This window comes from Erpetoichthys calabaricus, chromosome 3, assembly GCF_900747795.2.
Source record: "Erpetoichthys calabaricus chromosome 3, fErpCal1.3, whole genome shotgun sequence".
NCBI lineage: Eukaryota > Metazoa > Chordata > Cladistia > Polypteriformes > Polypteridae > Erpetoichthys > Erpetoichthys calabaricus.
The window spans coordinates 203,788,712-203,803,903 of NC_041396.2; the positions used below are offsets into that span (position 1 = coordinate 203,788,712).

Sequence of the window (15,192 nt, forward strand, 5' to 3'; positions counted from 1 at the left end):
TAACACACCCCCATACCATCACAGATGCTGGCTTTTGAACTTTGCGCTAATAACAATCCGGATGGTCCTTTTCCTCTTTGGCCCGGAGGACACGACATCCATGATTTCCAAAAACAATTTGAAATGTGGACTCGTCAGACCACAGCACACTTTTTCACTTTGTGTCAGTCAATCTCAGATGAGCTCGGGCCCAGAGAAGCCGGCGGCGTTTGTGGGTGTTGTTGATATATGGCTTTCGCTTTGCATGGTAGAGTTTTAACTTGCACTTGTAGATGTAGCGACGAACTGTGTTAACTGACAATGGTTTTCTGAAGTATTCCTGAGCCCACGTGGTAATATCTTTTACAGAATGATGTTGGTTTTTAATGCAGTGCTGCCTGAGGGATCGAAGGTCATGAGCATCCAGTGTTGGTATTTGGCCTTGCCGCTTACGTGCAGAGATTTCTCCAGATTCTCTGAATCTTTTGATGATATTATGGACAGTAGATGATGAAATCCCCAGATTCCTTGCAATTGTATGTTGAGAAACGGTGTTCTTAAACTGCTGGACTATTTGCCCATGCAATTGTTCACAAAGTGGTGAACCTCGCCTCATCCTTGCTTGTGAACGATGGAGCCTTTTGGGGATGCTCCTTTTATACCCAATCATGACAAACACGTGTTTCCAATTAACCTGTTCACCTGTGGAATGTTCAAAACAGGTGTTTTTTGAACATTCCTCAACTTTCCCAGTCTTTTGCTGCCCCTGTCCCAGCTTTTTTGGAACGTGTTGCAGGCATCAAATTCAAAATGAGTGAAGATTTGCAAAACAACAATAAAGTTTATCAGTTTGAACATTTGATATCTTGTCTTCGTAGTGTATTCAATTGAATATAGGTTGAAAAGGATTTGCAAATCATTGTATTCTGTTTTTATTTACGTTTTACACAACGTCCCAACTTCATTGGAATTGGGGTTGAACGTCTAGCCCTTGCATGTATGTTTCTGACAGGCTGCCTTTGAGATGAACTGAATGAAAAGAAATCTCATGCAAAGACTAGGAAAAACACAGTATTGTCATAATCCATTCTTTCTCTGTATAAAATAAATGGACATGCTTCAAGACATTAATAAAGCAATTTTGTGCAGTCTTGTGCTAAACAGCTGTAATGAGAAACCTGTTTTTATTTTTTATTTTCTTTTTAGGCATATGATGCTGATGTCATAATTCTGACCAAAGGTAAACTGGACCATGAGGGTCCTGCAATGACAGTTATCAACTGTGACCCTACAGAATTATCAGGTAAGTCTAGTTTAGTTATCATGTGGTAAATTTTTTCTTACAGTTTTTGTAAGTAATAACAACATGTTGTAAATCAATAATGAAATGGCACATTTTCCTTTCTAATTTTTCATTACTCTTTTTTTTATTTCATTTTAAGTACTGCTAAATGTGCTTTATTTAGAAATTCACATTCTACTACAAAATTAAACACTATTATTTAAGTTACTCTGTGGCAAAATGTTGCATGTTGCTTGCTTATCAACCTCATTTTAAGCCTAGGTTAATTTGGTGTTTTGAAGAACACTATAAGTATGTTTTTATTTTCATTAGTTTTGTTGCCTTCAGGATTTAGCAGATGCAGGGCTCAAATCTCATCCATGGTTGCACCCAGATGTTCTCCCCAACATCCCAGAGCTGTGTGTTTTAGGCTAATTGGTCATCATGGGTATGCATATGATGTGCTATGATTTTTCTAGGAATGTGTGGATTTTTTTTAACAGTTTTTGACATTATTTTTCTTATTGTTATCATGATTTTTCCAAGGATGCTGACATTTTCCATGCTATTTTTATGGTAGCAGTTGTGCTGTTTGTAATGAAGACAGTCCTTAGGTCATATGATTGGCATTGCCGCAACATGTGACATCAATGCATTGTTGTTGTCGAAGATAACAGTGCGTTAATACTTTTGCCCATGCTTTGAATAAATTCAAATGTGCTTCAGTGAATTAGTTAGAGAAGAGATACTAGACTGGTTTTGGAGAAGTTATTCTATTTTTAGACTGTGATTTTTGCCTTTTATTTTGAATACTCGCAGAGTTGCAATCGGTTTTCTGTTGCCATTTTTTGGCATTCAACTAATTCCCATTAATCAATTTTTTCAGACCTTCCCAGGCCTTTTCTTCTTAATTTCCTGGTCTATGAACCAAAATTTTGCCCTGAAATGGATTCAGAGGGTTTTGAGATTGTTGTTTTCTGAAAGAACATTTTTTAAGACTAAGATTGATTAATGACTTTTAGATTATTTTTCCTCTTTTCAGTGTTCATAATATCTGCTTTTCTTAATTGTTATGCCATTAGCAGAAACATAAAATGGCATGAAAGATCCACAACTTGGACAGCGGCCATGCATACACAACACTTTCAGATGTACATTTCTCATAAAAAAATAACAGAGACGAGAATTTGATTCTCTATCACAGTCTAAACATATGATGTGTGGTTCGATTTGTAACAAAATTTTTCCAGCATGATTTAGTATAGATTTGTACCCAAAGACAGACACACTGCTCTTCAGGAGAATTGTTATTTTGTATCTGATTATGCAAAGATAAGCTTTGTCTTCATACATCTGTGTGTTGGAGGAAGGAGGTTTACAATGTAGATCTCTTAATGGCCGATGGTGAATCACAATTGCAAAATGACTTACATGGCATTCTGGAACAAAAGACACCCAGTGTGTATGGGTGCTACCATGAAGCAAATATTAGCTCACTGAAGTCCTTTTTAAAATGCAACAAAATGTGTTCAACACCAACTTCAGAATGATTTCTGATATGTCTGTGTAAATCAGTGTTGCAGCTTACAAATTGGAACTGTGCTACATTTTAAATGTAACTCCACAAACGTTTGAGAACTCATCAGATCTGCTGCTGCTCCTGATGTGGATCGGACTAGCAGTATGGCAAAAACACAATAAAATGTTATTTAGCTTTAATTCGTAGGCCATCCCTTGGTTTGTACTGGAAATATGAGCTCTGTTCAGCTGTGATGCTTTCTACGTTTCTTTTTTACAGCTGATTTATTGATTTGCTTCCAGTATCCTTCATCGTATAAGAGATCTGCATTACAGTTTATAGACACTGAAGTTTTCATTGTATCAATGAGTGCACATTTCCTATTTTTTCCAACGTGATCACATATACCACCAGTGCTTTTTTCTTCTTTACAATCTATTACTCTTTATCACTACATTGCTGATATGTATTTGTTTTACTTTGTGCTGAACAGAGACAGATTCTACTAATTTCCTGAATGTACAACCATCACAGGCAAGTTCTATGGTCATTATATGCAATTCTTTCTAATTTCTGAGGTTAGGAAAAACATAAAACATCATTTTTTTTATTACAAATGGTCATGTGATGGGTGGCACGGTGGTGCAGTGGGTAGCGCTGCTGCTTCGCACTTAGGAGATCCGGGTTTGCTTCCCAGGTACTCCCTGTGTGGAGTCTGCATGTTCTCCCTGTGTCTGAGTGGGTTTCCTCCGGGTACTCCGGTTTCCTCCCACAGTCCAAAGACATGTAAGTTAGGTGTTTTGGCGATTCTAAATTCTAAAGAAACCCATGCAGACATGGGGAGAACATGCAAACTCCACGCAGGGAGGACCCAGGAAGCGAACCCAGGTCTCCTTACTGCAAGGCAGCAGATCTACCACTGCGCCACCATGCTGCCCGACAAATAATGTAAACTTTCTAAAATATTCAGCTTGTTTAAAGATTTCTTCTGGTGTGGGAAAAGCCAATTTACATCTCCAGAAGAAGATGACTACTTGAATCTTTTAAACAAATATTTTCTCACTGACTGAAGCAGATTCAGTTTGGGTCTCAGTATTACAGCAGTTGAACTGTATTATTTGCACAGGTTTATGGTTTGAACAATTTTATTATTATTATTAATATTCTTTAAAGAAGGTTTTGCTTGGGATGGTGGGTATATCCTATAGATTAGGACCTGTAAATGTTATTTCATTGTCTAAGTCTGTTCTTTCCTTTACTTTCTGTGAAGCCTCTTTAGTGTCTAATATAATTGGAATTTAGTAAAATTTCCTCTGCTACATACAGTGCTGCCTTGGCACACTACTGCATTGAAAATCCAGTGTAGTCATATAATAAGAAAATCACCTCATAGAGATGTGGCAAGGCGAACTAATATGTGCTTCATGAATATTCGATTCTGTTATGCCCCACAACAGGGATGTGCAGAGTATGTGACTTCTGCCTCTGCCTTCTTGATATCACTGGCCTAAGTGGTATTTTTTGCTTGTAGGAAAAAAAAGTCCAGCCATTTAGCCAATTTCTTTACCACTTGACATGTCTGTGTATGCAGCTGGAACTTTATCTTACTTTCTGGGAGCTATTACTGAATTTATGATTAAACATACCTTGCATTAATCACCTTTGATTTAAAAGCATAATAAATATGGTGCACTATCTTAAAAATACAGACCTACTGTATATCGAATACACAGTAAACAATCTAATAAGTCAGTGCCACCATTTTGTAAGGTTTAGACAAACCCAACATGCTTTAGCTACTTATGCTTAACTGCAGACAGTTGAACATTACAGACTGTGATAGCAAAGTTATTGCTGGATTAAAAGAAGGTTTTTTACTGACTTCATTGGCCAAATTTTAACATGCGGGACATGGCAAGAAATTCATCAGTTTTGGGAAAGAACTCACTTTCTTTATGTTGTATTATGATTCTTATAATTTGTAATTCTGATTCATCTTACATATTTTAATGATTTTCTATTAACAAAAATAATTTCAGACTGGTTTTATGCTTTCTTGTAGGGTTAAGTGATTCATTTTATAGGCAGATTTATTTTTTGGGTCTAGAATAAACAACTTAAGTTTTTTTTTTTGTTTGGATACATAATTACTAGGTTCTCTCTTAAAGTACAGTTTACCTACTTATGTTACTATTTACTCAAGTTCATTGCATTCTTTAGTTCCCATGTCATTGACTTTTCTGTTGCATTGACATTAAGGAGTTAAGAATGTGTAGAGCTGAATTTGTTTTTTTTCTGCTTGGTGTTTGCTTTTGCTGTGATTAGTAATAAACCAGCATAAAGACTTACGACTATAAAAGATAAGCAATTATTTTGGATAATAAAAGAAACCGTGGCACATAATTTGGAACTAGCTGAATGGATAATTCTTGAAAATCAATCTTCGAAAAGAAAGGGACTGCTGGTACACTTAATCATCAGCAGTGGCCAGATCTAGTGAGGAACATATCTCCAGTCAACAATAGATAAAATGACCAGAACAACTGCCGGTGAGATCTTTAACAACTTCCACAGTATAACTGTAAGTGATTGCAGAAGATTGTGCCATAAGAATTATTAGTTATCAGATTTTAAAAATACGTATGGTATTTTTCAAGTCAGCAGTATTTTTTCACCATCATTGTATTTATTAGCTTGCCACATGAAATTTCATTATAAGTGGAAGCATGTTTTTTACATTTTAAAAAATAACTAGCCTGCTCTTGCATTTTATAGTTGAAACTAGTGGGGCAAGCCCCCCTGGCGCCTTCAGTGCCCAAGCCCCCTGGCGCCTTTGGTGCCTTGACCTTCAGCTAACTAAATCTCCTAAATACAAACATTGGTTTTATGAATAGATTATTTTTAATAGTTTGTTCCTGTGAAAGAAAGTTTACTCGATCAAAAATAAAAACCATGACTTTTTTGATATTAAAAACGGTCCATGTACGTTTTGGTATTTGAAATTTCATTTTAGAAGCAGAAACGAAAAAACGAAAATGAAAGGAATTTTCAGATTTTGATTTTTGATTAAAGAATAAAATAAGGGAAAATAAGGTATTTTTTAATTCAGTGGTAACAAATAGCAGTCATAAACTTAAAATTACACATAATTTTCTGGATTTATTTGTGATTCAAATAATGAAAGTGTTATAGCTCAAAAACAATAAAACAGACACATTTTGAATGGTTGCTCATTGACTTTCACCAGCTACTACAGCTAGTAAACACGTTTCGAGTATTAACAGTGTGCAAAGTGTAACACGTTAGGAGAGCAACGTGGTTTACAGAAAGTTTTCTTAACATGTGTCACACTTGTCAATGAGCGACCATTCACACATTTACACACATTCAAAATGCTAGCACTATAAAAATTGCCAGACTTAGTGTTAGTAAATGAAATCACCAAATGTTAGCTGTTTCTCAGTAAGTAATAACAATAACTTTCTTAAAAGAACTGCTACATCAATGAAGCAAAGTTTGCAAAGATTGTATTTTTACCTGAAAGATGCGACTTAGTTTTTCTACAGTCATGTCCTCGTCCCGGAGTGAACATTGAAATGTTCTTTTAATGTTCTGAAAAACAACATAATGGTCCATCCCCTGCTGATGCCATGCAGTGTAACTTCAAGGCCATCGGTCGATGAGTTGTGAGGAGAACTGTTCGCATGTGTCATCAAAAATCGCACAGAAGAAGTACCACCTCTGGTGCCAGACAACGAAAATGCGTCTGTTTTGTTGTTTTTGAGCTATTACACTTTCATTATTTGAATCACAAATGAATCCAGAAAAGTATGTGTAATTTTAAGTTTATGACTGCTATTTGTTACCACAGAATTAAAAAATACCTTATTTTCCATCATTTTATTCTTTAATCAAAAATCAAAATCTGAAAATTCCTTTCATTTTCGTTTTTTTTCGTTTTTGCCTCTAAAATGAAATTTCAAATGCCAAAAAGTACACGGACCAAAAACCATGGCTTTCTTGAATTTTTAGTTTCTAATTTAAAAACGGAATAAGAATCTGAAAATCTAACAACATCATATTAAAGTGCGACAAATTCTGAAAAGAATTATATCAAACATATACATGAAGGTTTTAAAATAGGCTTAGGATTTTATATAAATATATATATATATATATATATATATATATATATATACACACATATATATATATAATATAGTAGATAATGGATACTGGGGTCCCATTTTGAAGAAAAGCCTTAAAACTTACTGAATATGTCTCTTTTTCAAGCCAAATAATTGCTGTACTCAATATCTTCCATCCATTATTTATATATTTTTCTGAATGGATAATAAACCATCCATTTATCTTCCTTACTTGCTTACCCAGGGCAGGGTCGTGGGACAGCCAGAGCCTGTTCCACCAATCATAGTTCACAAGGCAGGAACAACATCTGGATATTAATGTTCTAATTGATGATAATAATAATGATCTAATGTTCTAAAAATAATAATAACATAATCATCATAATTGTTGTCCTCAGTATCTTCCATCCATTAATCTTTTCATATATTTTCTTTGCTATAGACACAGTAATAATAATAGTCCATCCATCTTCCTAATCTCCTTATCCAGGGCAGGGTTGCAGGGCAGCTGGAGCCTGATGTCCAGCAAGCATTGAATGCAAGGCAGCAACGATCATTAGATGGGATGTCAGTGCATCACAGGGCAAATACACACATGCACACACACATAGACACACCCACACTATAGGGCCAGTTTCGCAACACCAATTCACCTAGGTTTATTCAGGTTAAAGTTTAGTAAGTTTAGGACAGATCTTTTAGCATAGGCAGAGCGGTAATGCAGAGGTGTCATTCCATGTTCTCCAAATGTATTTAAAAACTGATTGGTGTCAGTGAGTTTAGTCACTCAAACAAGCTGTCTTCAGTTTGTTACCATATCTTCAGCAAGCTCTAGTTATCATGCATTGAAAAATTCAATTATTTTATTTGCTCTGTGATGCACATTGCCCTTTTCATTTTCTGAGTATTTTTTGTTATTGTGTGTGGCGCATGGCTTACCATGGAAAAAACAGTATACAGGTGGCTTGACCCTTTCAAAACTCTAAGGCTTATATTAAAAATACAATGCAGTGTAATCAGTTCAGTTCAGTTGTATTTTTATGTATACAAAGCATAGTGAATCTCATACGTGTTGTTGTCCACACATTGCATCTCACTCCTTCAGCGATATAAAATAACAACACAGAATGTAACAGGTGAAAGGTACAGTGGATGTCGTTTTGGAAAAATTACAGTATATGATTTGAGTGTGCATTTGTCTGTTATTAGAGACCATGGCAGAACATAACCCCTAAAGAAACATAATTGCAGAGGCAAAAATAGGATTATAAGCAGTATACTGTGTATCTAAGTGATGGAGGGCCAGGAGGGGGGGATTAGGGTTGTCACAACTCCACATATAATGCCCGCTTCAAGCACAGAAGCCAGCAAGAAACACATCCTTATCTCAAGAAGATAGTGCTAAGAATCTGTGAAAAATGCGTTATTTCCAGTTCACTTTTGTTGCCACAAGCAGAACTCAGAAATATATAAGGCATGCTTACCTAAATTGAGACTTTGCTACTTCAAAATGGAAGTATTTGGTATATTTAAACACTTGTCTTCAAATCAGGACCCCGATACCCATTAGCTCCATTACAAAATGCAAAAGTGGGCTATTTGTTTTTCTAATTTTGCAAAATATGCTTCACTTTACAATGCAATAGGCTATATGCACACTCAGCTTACTCGTCAGCCAGCTACTGCACTTCTGGCGCCGATGTCAAAACTGACTAGCTATGGTGTGTTTCACCAGATTGCGTCAAGTCGTGCCCAGACTTACAGTAAACAATGCAAGTCACGTTATTCAAACATCATGCCAAACGTCAGGAGCTTAAAGGAGAAGGGCTTCAAACTATATGTTTCAATTACGAATGTAAAAACTTGTGTGTACTATGAATTTACATGTAACAAATATATGATTACATTAGACTTCTTTAAAAAACAGAACTTCATATAATTAGTCATTAAACTTGTTTCAGGGACAAGTGAATATGTATGTAAGCTTCGTAGATAAGAACATGAGTCTGCTAGACATCTTACCTTGTAAAAAAGCGAATGTCTCTGTCTGAGCCAGCAAAACGGTGAATGCCAAACTGATGCTTCATTGTAAAGGTCTCAATTTGTTTCCACAGCTGGAGATCTCCTCTTTGAGAGACATTTTTCCATCAAGCGGTAGGTCGACAACTGCTATCCACATTGCAGGGAAATTTATGAAAACTAACTACAGTGTTCAACTGTAGAGCTATCTGTACGCTGAAACTTAAACTTCTTTTTCTCAGACATTCTCAACACAAGAGACTGAGCTGGCATATAGCCTATTTCACGTGGTAGACTAATTTATAGCACAATTGTGAAGAAATAGCTTTGACATGGAAAAAATACTGACCTTGTCCCTTAATGTAGTTATTCATGCAAAAATTGTTTTAAATTATTTTAACTTAATTTGCCTCAGTGCCCAGGACCATGTAAAATCTCATTTCATGTTGTCAAACCATTTTTCCTGGTGATGATCACAGTGGCACAGGCCACACAGATCAGTCCAGATTTCTCTGTCCCCAGCTAAAGATTCTAGGTCTTTCTAGGGGATTCACAGACATTCCTATACCAGCTGAGAAAAATACTATAATGGTGGCAAAAGCCATAGGGCAGTGTTAGTAAAGTAATTAACACAGTAAAACCAACAGTATTTCTACAGAGACTCTATAGAAATTTAGTGCATATCAAAAGATAAAAGCTGAGACAGTATACCTTGTGCATTAGACCTTATGTATTATGTATGCATACTAATGCATAGCGCAAACATTTGTTGAAGTTTTATCATGAAGCCACAACATATATATAAGGATTATGTGATTCATTTGATGTTTATGTTGATAACAATAAATGATAACTGATAAGCTGATAAAGTGATCTTACTATGGATTCCAAGCATATTGATGTAAGGTAAGCATGCTTCTGATGACAGAAGGTTCTACTGCTGCTTTTCATTAAAAATACATAAATTCTCAGCTTCACTTTAAGCCTTTCTTGTTTTAATGCACAGTTTGAATGTACTGAAAGGGCCATGGCAGAATTTGGGACTCAGCTGATAAATTGCATCAGGTTGTAATTTCATACATCTGTATTATTCCCATATTTGTGTTTTGTAATCTTAAATTAACAATTTGAGGAAAACTGTCATATATTATAACACAAATAATACCACCCAAGCTTTTCTTTCATAGAACTGTACATGTGCTATATGCATTTGTTTGTGTATATTTTAAAATTCTCTTTTATGACTGGTAATGATTTTGTAATTCCAGTGAATTTTACTTCATTCAGTTTGAGCATAAATATGATCAGGGGTTCCATAGTACTCAGTAAGTAGGTGTAGAACATAGTACTAACACACTGTACAGTAATCCCTCGCTATATCGCGCTTCGCCTTTCGCGGCTTCACTCCATCGCGGATTTTATATGTAAGCATATTTAAATATATATCGCGGATTTTTCGCTGCTTCGCGGGTTTCTGAGGACAATGGGTCTTTTAATTTCTGGTACATGCTTCCTCAGTTGGTTTGCCCAGTTGATTTCATACAAGGGACGCTATTGGCAGATGGCTGAGAAGCTACCCAACGTACTTTTCTTTCTCTCTCTCTTGCGCTGACTATCTGTGATCCTGACGTAGGGGGTGTGAGCAGGGGGGCTGTTCGCACACCTAGACTATACGGACGCTCGTCTAAAAATGCTGAAAGATTATCTTCATGTTGCTACCTTCTGTGTGCAGCTTTTAAGTATGCTGCACGGTGCCTCGCATACTTAAAAGCTCAAAGGGCACGTATTGATTTTTTTATCTGTCTCTCTCTCTCTCTCTCTCTCAGCTCCTGACGGAGGGGGTGTGAGCTGCCGCCTTCAACAGCTTTGTGCCGCGGTGCTTCGCATACTTACAAGCCAAACAGCCCTATTGATTTGTTTGCTCCTTTGAAGAGGAAGATATGTTTGCATTCTTTTAATTGTGAGACAGAACTGTCATCTCTGTCTTGTCATGGAGCACAGTTTCAACTTTTGAAAACGAGACAAATGTTTGTTTGCAGTGTTTGAATAACGTTCCTGTCTCTCTACAACCTCCTGTGTTTCTGCGCAAATCTGTGACCCAAGCATGACAATATAAAAATAACCATATAAACATATGGTTTCTACTTCGCGGATTTTCTTATTTCGCGGGTGGCTCTGGAACGCAACCCCCGCGATGGAGGAGGGATTACTGTATACCATAGGGGCTTCAGTTATTCGGTATCAAAAATTTTCCTTTCTTTTCTTTTCTTTTGTAGTTATAACTCTCTTTTGTAAGTGATATAGTGCTGAGACAACAAAACATACATTAAAGCACCGTGAATTTAGGCACATATGGAGCAGGAACCCAGGTAAATAAAAGATTGTTTCTGGCTACAGAATTAAACTTCAGTGATTAACTTTTGAGGTCTAGCTAGTCTACAGAGGAGGCTACTCTGTATGGTAACATATTTGACTGCAGTGTACATCTGATTAAAGCATAGCCAGTTTACACGACACATTGGACAGTGTATTTTATAATGAGTAATTCCTATTAAAGAGGCATAATTGAATATTTTTTAATACCTTCACCAAACTACTGGTTATTTTGTTATGTTATGACATACAGTACATAATATTGGATTTATCAAGCTAAAATAGGCCACTTTAGGCATTTTTAGTTTCATTCATGTGCTATCTATACTAATAAAAGGCAAAACCCTCACTGACTCAATCATCACTAATTCTCCAACTTCCCGTATAGGTAGAAGGCTGAAATTTGGCAGGCTCATTCCTTACAGCTTACTTACAAAAGTTAAGCAGGTTTCATTTCGAAATTCTACATGTAACGGTCGACAACGTCCACCATGTTAAACTTTCTTATTTATGGCCCCATCTTCACGAAATTTGGTAGACGGCTTCCCTGTGCTAACTGAAACCGATGTACGTACTTATTTCGGTGGTATGACGCCACTGTCAGTCGCCATATTGAACTTTCCAACGGTCTTTGTTACTTATGGGCCCATCTTCAAGAAATTTGGTACGCGGGTTCCCAGCGCTAACTGAATCCTACTTACGTACATATATACGTCCATAGCCTACAGCTCGGTTACCATGTGAGGCGGCGTTGGGTCCCCCATCCCCACGCCTCCCACGTAGTTGGCTACATGCCTATATAAGACCGTCCGTCGCTCTGGTCTCTTCATTCCCTTACTTGCTTCGCCACGGTATTCATGTCTCCCTGCTGATAACTGCAGCCTTTTTATTTAATCCACGGCTTCTCCGCTGTTTTATTGTTAGTTTATTACCATAATAGTTATTGTGTAGGTATTTAAGACTTAGTTTACATTGTTCAGGTACCCATTTCCTTTATCGTTCCAACCATACCCCCATTAACATGTCTATCGAGGTGATTACCATCGATCAAAGAACTGTCACTTACCGAGTGGTTTCCATGCCCGGAGATGGCGACTGCCTTTTCCATTCTCTGTGTTACATATTGCACGGCCATATCAGGCTCACTCTTGATATCCGGAGGAACATTATGTCTTATGTATTGAATGACTGGGACAGGTTCAAGGTGTGGACTGATGACGGTACAGGAGATAATTATACTACACAGGAGCACTATAAGAGAGAAATGCTTAAGCCCTTCACCTATGGTTCTGCATGTGAGTTGATGGCTGCCGCTGAATTGTTCGGTTGTTGCTTTCAAGTGTACCGAAATGGCCAAATATTTTACACCTTTGGACAACCGCCAATGCCTCTTAAACATCTTAGATTCACAGGTAACGATTTGAGTAGTCGACACTTTGATGTTTATGAATGTTTAAACTCTCAAAAGCTGGATGCGAAGTTATCACTGAAACCGGTTGTATGCTTAAAACGCTTGACAGATGCCGAATGTCACTTCAACAAGTCCTGCAAATACTAATGTAATTCAAACAAACCATAAAACTCAAACCGATTATGACAGCAGCAATCCAAGCTGTGAGAAAACAGTAAAAAGGAGACGTGTCAGACGTCGTGGTACATTTTCTGATGCAGCTACACGGTAAGTCTCAGGGACCGACCCTACAAAAGGTTGGCATTGATTTGAGGCAAGATTGCTTTTCCCATGGCCAACTATACGTTGCATGCTCAAGAGTAAGCTCAGCGCACAGCTTGGTCATATTACAACCGGAGGGCCGAACTGACAACGTGGTATACAAACAGATCCTTAACAAATAATTATTGGTATATTTTCCCTCAGTTTAAAAAGGTTTACTTTTCTTCTTAATAAAAATTTTAAAGCAGTACTTCGCCGCTGAGAAGCGCGGGTATTTTGCTAGTATTTCTATATAGAGAATAATATATCTCAGTATGGAACTTACTGTATAAATGAAAATAGTATAGTATTTATTACAATTTTGATTTTGTTTTCTCTATCAAGTAGGATGAACAACAAATGAAAAAGGTTTAATTTGAAAAAATCTAATTATGGTTCATGTCTGGTAAAATCGAATGGGCTGGCTCGATTAAGCTGGAAAGCAGTTCTTTTTAGTGTCTTAGATTAAATGTCTGCTGACAGTTGAACAGTGATGATTTATTTTCTGGTTTCAGCAGTGCTTCATCTTTAGTATTTTCTGCACTGGGCTCCAGTACCTTTGGGTATCAAAGACTGCCCCATTTTCTGCATTGTGCATAAGAAAACCATTGGGTTGTGTTAGTTAATAGTTCTTCTAAAACCTTAATTGTATTTGATTGGTTTGGCTTTGAAAATGGTTGGATGATTAATATCATTCCTTTAAAAATACAAGTAAATTTTGTTTACGTGTGTTTTTAATGTCATTTTAATTTGTCTCTCTCTTAGAAAAACCTAATAATCAAGAAATGAATCATTTTATGAACTGGGGAGTTGGCCCACTTTCTGCAGCTCTTCGAATGCAGGTAATTTAACTTTTAATTTAGATTACGCTTTGTTCATAACCATTTTCACACTATTTCAACCCTCAACATTGGAGAACACGTATTTAACAGTTTTTGGAAAATGTAGGATTTTGTACATGTTAAAATGACCAACAAATTTTTGGCCTTTTCAAATTCTGAGCTACCTTAAAGTACTCCCTTTCTTGAACATGCACTCATTATAAGTCATACTGTAACATGCATCAGTACTAACAAACCCTTTATATGTTTTATAAGAATTTTTATTTTTTTTATACTTTTTTCAAAGTGTCTGCAACTGACTTAAAATCCCATGCATTACTGAGCTACTAACAAATATATATACAGTATATATATATGGAAGAGAAGGTCTGTGATACGGTTTGCATATTTGCCGTTGGAGATCCACGAAGGGAGAAAAAACGAATCACGTATCATCAAATAGTTTTATTCCTGAGCTTTCAACCCCTATCAGGGGTCTTCATCAGCTAAATAACGACCCAACTAAAACTACACAGAATAAAATAAACTATACTCTGACCAAACTCCGAAATGGTAACCGCCTGGATGTACAGAACTTTCACAAAATGAAATCTAATGATGCTAACTGCCCGGAATTTTATGGACTCCCAAAAATACACAAAACACCACTAAAATACAGACCAGTGGTTAGCCTAATAGGCGGACCATCATACAACTTGTCAAAAAGACTTTTCCAACTACTTAAACATTTAACTGACGACTCAGATTATTCCGTCAACAGTGCGGAGTCGGCATTACAGCGCTTGAAAGGCGTATCCATCGCCGAGGACGAGATCATGGTCTCGTTTGATGTTGTATCGCTATACACCATGATCCCGATCCAACTGGCCACAGAAACACTATTAATGAAACTGGATAGTGACCCCACCATAGAGACAAGAACCAAACTGTCCATCAAAGACATAATGCACCTAATATCACTTTGCCAAAAAACTCACTTTCATTTCAACGGCAAGTATTACACACAGAAAGAAGGCATGCCAATGGGATCACCGTTATCTGGACTCCTAGCTGAACTGGTAATGCAACGATTTGAAAACATAGCTTTATCCCAGATTACACCCAAAATTTGGATACGCTATGTAGACGACACATTCGTCATATTAAGAAAGAACCAGCTGAATGAGTTCTACAATCATATTAACACAATATTCCCTGCAATCCAGTTCACAATGGAAAAAGAAATCAACCGACACCTCAGCTTCCTGGACATTTACATCAAAAGAAATAGTGACGCCACCCTGACCACAAGTGTTTACCGCAAACAATGCTACGCAGAC

The 15,192-nt window shown here is 36.8% G+C and overlaps 1 protein-coding gene across 1 annotated transcript in view; it reads left to right on the top strand.

Moving 5' to 3' along the window:
• The window catches only part of mthfd1l (methylenetetrahydrofolate dehydrogenase (NADP+ dependent) 1 like), a 372,644-nt gene that overhangs the window by 68,595 nt on the left and 288,857 nt on the right, over window positions 1-15,192 (top strand). Inside the window, exons 8-9 of the mRNA XM_028797690.2 lie at window positions 1,186-1,282; window positions 13,797-13,873. Of these exons, the coding sequence (XP_028653523.1) occupies window positions 1,186-1,282; window positions 13,797-13,873 (174 nt within the window). The remainder of the gene's footprint in view (window positions 1-1,185; window positions 1,283-13,796; window positions 13,874-15,192) is intronic.